The sequence below is a fragment of the Lacerta agilis genome, chromosome 4 (assembly GCF_009819535.1).
Source record: "Lacerta agilis isolate rLacAgi1 chromosome 4, rLacAgi1.pri, whole genome shotgun sequence".
Lineage (NCBI taxonomy): Eukaryota > Metazoa > Chordata > Lepidosauria > Squamata > Lacertidae > Lacerta > Lacerta agilis.
The window spans coordinates 12,565,001-12,575,522 of NC_046315.1; the positions used below are offsets into that span (position 1 = coordinate 12,565,001).

Genomic DNA, 10,522 nt, shown 5'->3' on the forward strand with positions numbered 1-10,522 from the left:
CTTGGTGAGCTGCAGGTGATATCAGGTATTTTCACATTTTACCAAAAAAGGGCCAAAAGAATTGACTTCCTAAATAGGAATAGAAACAAAATTGTTTAAACATAATGTGCTGGCTAAAATAGAGATGTATAATAATCAAGTCAGTCAGAACTCTGATTCACTTTCCAGGGCAAGACCGCAATTTATTTCCTCTCCCTCCTTTCCAAATTGCTGTTGGGTATAGTTTGTACTTTGCCAGACAAGCATAATTAAACTAAAGATTTTAATAAACGAAGAAGAGAAGACTGACGATGTCTCAGGTGTTAGGAGTGGGATAATATACAACTATTTGTCAGAACAGCACCTTTGTACACTTCAGGTAAACGGAGAGTCTTAAGGCTTTGGACCCTGAAGAAGTATCAGATATATTTTTTTATTAAATAAATCGAAAATTCTCAACCCTGTTGTAAAGTGGCCTGAAGTGATTCCTACATTGTCAACCACTGGGCAGGAGTAAATCCTACTGAAATTCGGTTGGCTGAATGCTACACGTGTTCCTCTTTCTAGGTTAGCTGCCCAAAGAGCAAGATACCTGAAGGACAAGATGGAAGAAACACAGTGTTATAAGAGAGCACTGGACACGCAGGTAAAAATGAGGGGTGCAAGTTAACAGCGCAACCCCCCCAGGTGTGTTTATTCAGAAGGGAATCTTGTTGAGTTCAGTGGGGCTTACTCCAAGCTAAGTGGATATGACGCTGCAGCCTCATTGAATGAACCAAAGCCCCATTATTATTATTATTATTATTATTATTATTATTATTATTAATTTATTATTATTAAAATATCAGGGTGGATTTTAGGCTGTGGAGCTACATAGAGGAGCTGACTGATTGCCTCCTTTCAAAAAAGCGTTATGAAAAGGAAGCTTGGCTTCTCTAATCTTAAGGTTGCCGGTTCGAGCCCCATGTTGGGCAAAAAAGATTCCTGCATTGCAGGGGGTTGGACTAGATGACCCTCGGAGCCCCTTCCACCTCTATGATTGTATGATTTCCACTTGCGATTCCCAGGAACTGGAATTCAGAAGTATATGGTCTCTGATAGGAGAGATTGAACCATCATGGTTACTAGCTGTTGATAGCCTTATCCTCCACGAATTTATCTAATCTTCTTTTAAAGCCGTCTTGTAAATCTGCTCTGTAGGGTTGGGGTTGGGGGTGGGGACCCAGAACAGATTTAGGGGACACACAGGGATTGCACAGGGAGAGAATCTATTGGGAGAATTTCCATCGTGCAGCTAAAATCTTTGTGCCGGAGGAATTGTTTGGTTGAATACTGCCCACAGCCTATAAGGTGTTGAATTTGGCAATGCTTTGTTGCCTGAAAAATTTTATTAGCAAGATTTAAGGTACATTATTTATCAGCAAAAAAAAAAAAAAAAAAAAACAAACAAACAAAAAAAACCAAGGAAAAAAACCCTCAACTTTTCAATTAAATCTGCCTCATAGTTTTAAAATTCCTCCTAGGCCCCCCTCCTATATTTTGTAATTTGCACAGAATTTCATTCATAACTTTGATCATTCAAAGGGCCATTTCGCACATCATTCAGCTTGTCTAAACTTGGATGCACGGTTCTTTTTAGATCACTGTATTTCGTACGTTTCCCAGCTCTAATTACACTCATTACAAAATGGCTCAAAATTTAAATAAATATAGAAAGGTAGAAAATTTCTCATTGCAAGTCTTCGGACAACCCTGCTAGTGGTGTTAATTGCTTACAATAATCTTTCAAATACCGTATAAATTTACTCCAGTCCTTTTGGAATACTTGATCGTGCATACATAAACAGACTTTTCTTTACCTTCCCTTTTATTCTGTATTATGCATACAAATAGCAAATTATTATATTAATTAATTAATTAATTAATTCACCTTCCCCATATATGTGTCATGCTCACGTACACAAGATAATATAAACAGTTAAAAACAGCACAGAAAATAACAGCAAAAGAAATATAAAAGCTAAACAGCCATGGCAGAGGCCTGTTTTAGAATTGGATAATCGTAGAGTTGGAAGAGGATGCCAAGGCCATCTACCTGGATATTTTGCCGATTTCCCAAAATTCCCCATGGGCAACATTTTTGCCGGTTAAATCCCAGGCATGTCCAGGAAGTTCCATATGTATGGCCACCTTAATCTAGTCCTGCAATGCAGGAATCTCAACTAAAGCATCCATGACAGATGACCACCCAACCCAACCCTTCCTTAGAAACCTCCAAGGAATGAGAGTCCACCACCTCTCGAGGGAGATCCCGTTCCACTGTTGAATAGCTCTTGCTGTCAGAAAGTTCTTGTGTGTAGTCAAAATCTCCTTCCTTGGAGCTTGAAGTCATTGGTTTGGGTCCTACCCTCCAGAGCAGGAGAAAACTGTCAGGATGTCCTACTCACAAGTAGAACCCTGGCAGAGACACATGCCAGACTGGCATGTTCCCTCCCTCTCATAAGGCTTGGTTTGCCTTATCTACACGTTCTGACTTCACACGTGGTGTCAGGGGTGTAGGAAGGCTCCTCGGTACCCGGGGCGGCGACTGGAGGCACCCCTGGGGGCGGGGCATCGTGACCATAGCTGTCAACTTTCGGATCTGAAAATAAGGGATCAGCAGCCTCACCTAACAGTCACATGGCAGTGGTGGGCGGAGCCAGAAGCAAAAGTGGGCGGAGCAGCTAGAACGCACCTCGGCCGTCGCTTTGGTGTGGCGGGCTGGCCACACTGGGCTGGGCTTGTGGCGGCCGCCACGGGCAGGCAGGCAGGCAAGCAAGCAGTCCCTCCGGCGAGCAGAGGAGGGTGAAGCAGGCCAGCCTGCCCGCCCGCCGGGCGAGAGGCGCACCCGGCCCCTGGAAGTGCTGCTGGTTCCGGCGCAGCAGCCAGCCAGGGAGGAGAGAGAGAGAGAGAGCGCTTGGCCGGGCTGCCGACGGAGCGCTCCCCCTAGCGGCTTCTCACTCGCTCTCCTGGCTCTCCTGCTCCACTTGCAGCCGAGGGAAACACCGACGGCTTGTCTCTCCTCCCCCCGGGCATTCCCGGCCCTCCTCCACCTCCACACAACCCAGGAATATACGGGTTTTTGAGGCATCCGGGAGAGGAGCGGGAAACACGTGTAAAAACGGGGGAATCCCGGCCAATACGGGATACTTGACAGCTATGATCATGACGTCACTGCGGCTCCAGCCCTGGCAGCGGGGAAAAAGCCCTTAAAAAAAAAAAGCAAAGCAAAGGCAAGCAGCCTGCTTGCCTTGCCTTTTCTTTTTTTTAAAGGGCTTCTCTCCCCGCTGCCGGGCAGAGCTGCCCACAGGGGCGAGGGGGGCCAGCGGGGATGGGGGTGTGTGTGTCACCCTTGTGACACTCCTCCTCGCTGGCCGCCCCGGCAGCAGGGAGAAAAGTCCTTTTAAAAAAGCAAAGCGAAGGCAAGCAGCCTGCTTACCTTGACTTTTCTTTTCTTTTAAAGGGCTTTCCTCCCCACTGCTGGGCAGAGCCGCCCACAGACGTGAGGGGCGGGACAGGCCAGTGAGGATGAGGTGTCACCCTTTTGACAAGCGTGACACCCCTCCTCCTTGCTGGCCGCCCCGGCAGCTCAACCCCGGCAGCGGGGAGAAAAAAAAGGAAAGCAGGCGCCAGCGGCTGGCTAAGCCAGCAAGCGCGGCGGTGCCGATCGTGGGGGGCAGTGCCCCCCACCCCAAGTGTCACCCCCATCCCAGGGTGCTGCCCGGGGGGGGCACAACTCCCGTCCCCCCCTCGCTACGCCCCTGCGTGGTGTACATGGCTCCGTAGTTTCCCTAGGCCTGTTTCCGCTTCCTTACAAAAGAGGCAGGCGTAAGAGGAAAGAGTAACGCTCATTTTTCGCCCTCCCGAATTTGGACCCAGATAAAGATGAGGCCAGCTCCGTTGCCAGAGTACGAGCCTGATTCGGCTGGGGTCATCTTTGGGAAGAACGACATGACTAACGAAAAATTGGGAGAAAGAAAGAAGCGCTCCCAGGAATATTCCAAATGCCAGCTGCAGGCGGCTGCGGAACAGAAGCGGGCGGCCATCCTCAGAGAGCTGATTGATCAGAGGAGAGCAGCAGATATGCTTCAGAGAGCGAAGGAACAGTAAGAACAGAAAATGGTTGCGCTGCGGTTTTTCCAGTAGATATGCTGAATTGGGCCAGTCTTACTGTTGTAATGATTATCCAGAGCATCTTCATCCTGCCCCAAAAGGCTACCAGGAATCAGTAATAAGAAAGTATCTGCCCTCGGGCTTACAGTCTAAAAAAGGTCAACAATATATATATATATATATATATATATATATATATATATATATATATATATATATATATATATAATCACTTTTGCTCCCCAAGTGATGTTCTTGTAGAATTTTCTGCACTGGGTGCCGCAATAACTTGGCTAGCCTTGGGTACTTTGCTTAGGGATGGGGGAGGAATCCTGCAGACTCAGATTCCTAATTGTGCTTGCCTTATTTGATTTGGGTGGACTGGATCAGGCCTCGAGTCCACTGCCAAATCTACATTCCTTTGCAATGCCGCCCAGTCTTGCTCCTTCCAGTCTTGCTCCTCAGCTGAATCTCGCTGAGGATGATGGAAGTTGCAGTCCCAACAATATCTGGGGACCCATAGCTGAAGAACAATGGTCGCTAGATAATATTGAGCTATATTGTTTGTTTTTTGGGGGGGAAAGCCTGTGTGTGCTCTTATTGCAACCCATTGCAAATGTGCACTGTTAGTTTTCTGGTTACGCTATTTATTCTGGGCGGGGGGGCGGGAACAGAGCAATGATCTGAAAGGAGCCAGGATCTGACTCTCCCCCCCCCCCCCGCCGCCTTTTCTAGGTTGATGGCTGAAAAAGGAGAGCGGCTAGAGAAGATCTTCCAGATGAACCTAGCTGTGCAGGAGGACTGGAAGAAGAGTGCTGGAATGAAGAGGCAGCGGGATTACGAAGAGCAGATCTTTAGACGGTAAAGTTCAGCTGGCGGCCAAACTCGCCAGCCCCTTCCTTGCTTCTCTCTTGGCTGGGCCAGAGTGCTGCCGGTAAGCTGCCATCCGAATGGCAGTGGCATCATGGCCCTCTGTGGGTGCAGAATGGGGAGTAGCTGAGTCCAGTGTGGTGTAGTGGTTAAGAGCGGTAGACTTATAATCTGGTGAACTGGGTTTGTGTCTCCGCTCCTCCACATGCAGCTGCTGGGTGACCTTGGGCTAGTCACACTTCTCTGAAGTCTCTCAGCCCCACTCAGTGTGTTTGTTGTGAGGGAGGAAGGGAAAGGAGAATGTTAGCCACTTTGAGACTCCGTTGGGTAGTGATAAAGCGGGATATCAAATCCAAACACTTCTTCTTCACTAGTGCTAGGCTCTCACTTCCTGGCATTGGTCACCCTCCCAAAATGACCAGGCCCAGTTTCATCCAAGAAGAGACAGTCCCATTGCGTCACACAGGACTGAAAATCCTGAGTGATGGCACAGCATCTCTGTTGTTATTTATGTTCCAACGTGGTTCAGAAGGGCCTTCAGAGTGGTGGTTCACAATACGTAAAACGTGTGGCTAGCCTGTGGCACTCCAGATGTCGTTGGACTGCAGCTCCCATCCTTCCTGACCATGCTGATGGGAGTTGGAGTCCACAGTTTAGCCACCCTGGTGAAAAATCGTAGCAGAGCATCATTGCTATTCTGAGCCGCCTTATACTGAGACAGGCGTCAGCTCATTTAGTCTACAGTGGTCTATGCTGAATGCCAGCAGCCTTCAGAATTGCCAGAGGACAATTTCAAGGCTGAAATTGATGAGGTACAGATGCCGATGACTAAACCTGGAATGCATACTTAGAACAAGTGATCGAGTGATAGACGAGTCTCCATTATGTAAACTAGGGATGGGGAACCTGTGGCCCTCCAGATGTGGTTGGTCCATAATTCCCAGCAGCCCCAGACAACACACAGGGATCACAGAATCATAGATTTGGAAGGGACCGCAGGGATCATCTGGTCCAACCCCCTGCGATGCAGGAAGAGGGGAGATGCCGTCCAACAGCATCTCGAGAGCGACAGATTCTTTGTCCTTGCTCAGAATTAGGGATCGCCAACATTTGTGGGAACATTCGCAAACCAGAGGAACGGTCGTGGGCTCCACACACCACAAACCAAAGCGCACAGCGCAACCTCCTCATTTGGCTTTCAGGCTTTGTTTCAGGGTGGGAGGTCTCTGTAGGTGCCCCCTATTGACAAACCCCTTCTATAAACGGGAAACGTTTCCGATGAGGTGCAGCTGGGTTTGAGGACAAGGGGCCGGCTGGCGTTTCTCGTTCGGGGAGCCCGTTGCTTTTGCTAAACTCTCTCCCCTTTCCATCACAGCGCTGGCGACAAGCTCCTGCTGCTCGACCAGTGCGCCAGGTATCGCCGCTGCTACCAGTGTAAGAGGCGCATGAGCAACTGCGGGGAAGCAAATGTTTTGGCGGACAGCAAATACATCCCTGGATCCCGGTTGGCAGTTTGAAGCAACTTCGCTGCTTTGCTTCTTCCCTTGCCCTCTTTCATCTCGCAGTTTTTAAAATCATTCTTTTCTTCTTCTTTTTTTTTTTAAAAAAGAAAGAAATACAATTGTGCTGATGTGCTTGATTTGATTCCCGCAGCTCTGTGCAATGCATTCTCCCTATTTCTGCTGCTTTCCGGCTCAAGGTTCTTGTTACCCTAGCTTTAGTACGTTTTTATGGAGAATTATGTTGAATTAAAAAAGATATGGAAGTGCTCTGGTAGTATCCTGCTTGCTTTGGTGCCAAATACGTTACATTTTGGGGAATGGGTGTGGGGGTGAGTGGGGGATTGCTATATGTGGAATCCACTTTTCTTTTCTTTTTCTTTAAAATATTTTGTTTTCATTTTTTTAACCAATGTTCTTATACATTTGGATCATTTTCAATTTTTACACAGCTGAGATTACTTGAATACCCAGTCTCCACCCCCCACCCCCACCCGGTTTCCAATTTTTGTCTATTCTTTCTAGTGCATCCAATTACATTTTTCAAATTCATTTTATATCCTTTTTTAACTTAAATCCTAATACAGTGGTACCTCGGGTTAAGTATGCTTCAGGTTAAGTACTCCGCTTAAGAACAGAAATCGTGCTCTGGCGGCGCAGCGGCAGCAGGAGGTCCCATTAGCTGAAGTGGTGCTTCAGGTTAAGAACGGACCTCCGGAACGAATTAAGTACTTAACCCGAGGTACCACTGTACATTGTAAGTGTTATAACAATCCTGCTAACATTTTTAGATATCTGCAGTGGTCTTTAAGATACTCTCTCTATATTCCCCCCCCCCCCACTTTTTACTGATTTTTTTAAAAAATCATCTTGGGGTCTGATCTTCATGGTCATCTTCACAATTTCAACATAGTCCATCATTTTCGTTATCCACACTTATTTGGTTGGTACTTTCTCTTCCTTCCACTTCTGGGCAAGCAGCCTTCTTGTGGCTGTCATTGCATAAACAGTCTTTTTAAGTCCTCTGGTATTTCATCTCCTATAATTCCTAGTAAAAAGGCTTCTGGTTTTTTTTGATAGAAGTTATCTTAAACATTTTTTCCAATTCATTATATATCATTTCCCAGAATTCTTTTACTATTTTACATGTGCACCACATGTGGTAGAATGTGCCCCTTTTCTTTTTTCTTTTACCTAGTACCTAGCAAATCTTTTTTTAAAAAAAAAACTAGAATCCACTGACTGAAACCAGGTGAAACAGTGCTCAAGGATGACATTCACTCATCTCCCATCTGCACTATGTTTAAAGCAGTATCATAACACTTTAAACCAGGGGTAGGCAACCTAAGGCCCGCGGGCCAGATGTGGCCCAATCACCTTCTCAATCCGGCCTGCGGACGGTCTCGGAATCAGCATGTTTTTAAATGAGTAGAATGTGTCCTTTTATTTTAAACACATCTCTGGGTTATTTATGGGGCCAGCCTGGTGTTTTTACATGAGTAGAATGTGTCCTTTTATTTAAAATGCATCTCTAGGTTATTTGTGGGGCATAGGAATTCGTTCATTTCCCTCCCACAAATATAGGCTGGCCCATCACATAGTCTGAGGGATGGTGGACCGGCCCACGGCTGAAAAAGGTTGCTGACCCCTGCTTTAAACAGTCATGGCTTCCCCAAAGCATCCTGGGAACTGTGGTATGTTAAGGGTGCTAAGAGTTGTGGGGAGACACCCCCCTCACTCCCCTGAAAGAGCTACAATTCCCAGAATTCCCTGGGAAGAGGAATGGATTGTTAAAAGATCTGCACTGGTTAATAGCTGGTATCAAGGAGCTGTCAACAATCCAGGTCAACAGCAGGGCAGACACACATGGAAGGCACGGAACGCAACTAGCTCTTTATCAACAGAAAATAACAGTACAGTGGAGACCTCTGGCTTGTCTTAATCCAGCTGAGAAATTGCTGAAACTGAGCAGTAGTTCCGCCCTTCCCCCTCTAGCCTCTCGCTACCTATCTCTCCACTGTGGAAGGACATGTGGATGCAGAATCGGCCTCCACAGTCACTTACGGACTCATTGTTAAAACCGTGTTTATGGAAGACAATTTTACTCGGCTACGAGTGATCGCCAAAGAAGATGACAAAATGCCTTAGGAGTCAACTTGACCCTCAACAGATCTCTCATCCATTTTCTATGGGATCTTTTGCTTGCAAATCCATATGAAATTTTCAGATTCTTAAGTATCTGGGCTGCAGCATCTGACTCCTTAAAATGCACCACCTGGGCAGCCGAAATACCACTTAAAATTGTGGCTCTCACCTGCTTATTCTGCTTTTCCCGTACATTGATTGCAGCTCTGGATTCATCATCATAGCCAGTTGGCCCTCGACTTTCAATGCCGTCCAGAATTCCTTTGCTATCAAGTATTATCATGTAAAGTAGACAGTATTATCTCTGTACTTGAAGCTGCAGGCAGCTTGCCCCTTGGTCACTTTGTGGCTGAGGTGAGATTTAAAGCAAGATCTTCTAATTCCTAGTCATTATGCTACACTAGATCTCAGTAAACGTCTCTTTTCAAGGTCAACCTTCCTCTTAAAGGTCTGGAGCCCCCCTTTGCAACATCAGGTTTGTAAGCTACTCTGAACACAACAAAGTTACACCTCTAAGGAAATCAGTAAACATGATTTACTGAATTTATTATTCATTAATTTAAAACAGAAGATATTAGTAGCCAAGCTTCTAAATTTACACAGAAACCATTTTATTATGTTTTCAGCTAACAAAAGTTTACAGACAGTGGCAGATTCCTGAGGCAAGTCATATTTAAACTGGACATAATTGCATTTTTGTAATCAGTTTTAATAGACTTGCGCAGGCACACAGCCTACTGACATGTGCTTAGCTGTCGAGTTACAAAATCATTATCCTGAAAGCCACTGCCTTGTGCTTCTTTGCAGCTTATAAGAACCAACACATTCATATTTGTTTGAGGTTTTCAGTAATAAAACAAACACCAACACATTCTAAGTGCTTTAATGCAGATTACATACGCAGCGTGACCAACAGTCTCCATCAGATTGCTATTTGATGAAAGGACAGCGGCAAGAATGGTTGGTGGCTAATTTGAGATAGCAGCTGCCTAGATCGAGAAGCTCCATTTTTTATTTTGAGAAAGTGCATTACTTGGGAAACACTTTAGGACCCAACCCTCCGAGGGGCACAGAGGTCTTCTCCTAGTTTCCGAGATATAGATATACCCCAAGGCCGCCTCGAACCAGCAACTAGCAGCACATATGCAGGAGAAAACCGAGAAAGGCCTCAGCAAGACTATCCACAAGTTCTTCTGAGGTTGGCTACAAACAGCTAAATATCTACGAAAAGATGCTTACCCATAAGTTTAAGGCATGTACGGAAAAATTCTTAGACCTTTTGACTGAAATCGAAGGTGGGTTTGAAGCACAATGTGTGTGAGAGGGAGACGGAAGGGATGGGAAAATCACCAATGACCTGATGTTGTGCTCAGGTCTTGCTTTTGGGCTTCCTGCAGGGACCTGGGTGCCCACTGTAACAGCAGGATATGCGATCGATGGACCGTTGGCCTGATCCAGCAGGTTCACCTCATGTTCTTATGAGGTGGGGCTGCCCCCTATGGTTGATGGGATGGTCTACCCACGCCACCAAAGACCGTGAGACCAATGTTACATCAAGACACTCTGGTGGGTATTTTTGGGTTCAGCGGGTGGGATACACAAAGGTCTGTCCTTACTTGCCTCTTGCCAATCCTTATGTGCCTCTGCGAACAATGCTATAGAGTTGCTCTAACTGTGGGAGTCCCCTCCTCTTCATTTCGTTTATATACTGCTTTATGTTTTACATTTTTTAAAAAAATCTCAAAGCGGTTTACAACACAAAAAAACAACCCAGAATAAAACAAATCTATGCTTCAAGGAAAATATTTCAGATCCTTCTCCAAGTGACATTTTGCATGCCCAATAGCAAAAGTACTCTAGGAAGCCAGTGTGGTGTG

The 10,522-nt window shown here is 46.0% G+C and overlaps 1 protein-coding gene across 1 annotated transcript in view; it reads left to right on the forward strand.

The window, feature by feature from the left end:
* CCDC81 (coiled-coil domain containing 81) overlaps positions 1-6,559 on the forward strand; it is a 28,630-nt gene extending 22,071 nt beyond the window's left edge. Inside the window, exons 12-15 of the mRNA XM_033146088.1 lie at positions 547-625; positions 3,898-4,124; positions 4,867-4,992; positions 6,377-6,559. Of these exons, the coding sequence (XP_033001979.1) occupies positions 547-625; positions 3,898-4,124; positions 4,867-4,992; positions 6,377-6,518 (574 nt within the window). The 3' untranslated portion in view covers positions 6,519-6,559. The remainder of the gene's footprint in view (positions 1-546; positions 626-3,897; positions 4,125-4,866; positions 4,993-6,376) is intronic.
* Positions 6,560-10,522: the final 3,963 nt, after the last annotated feature.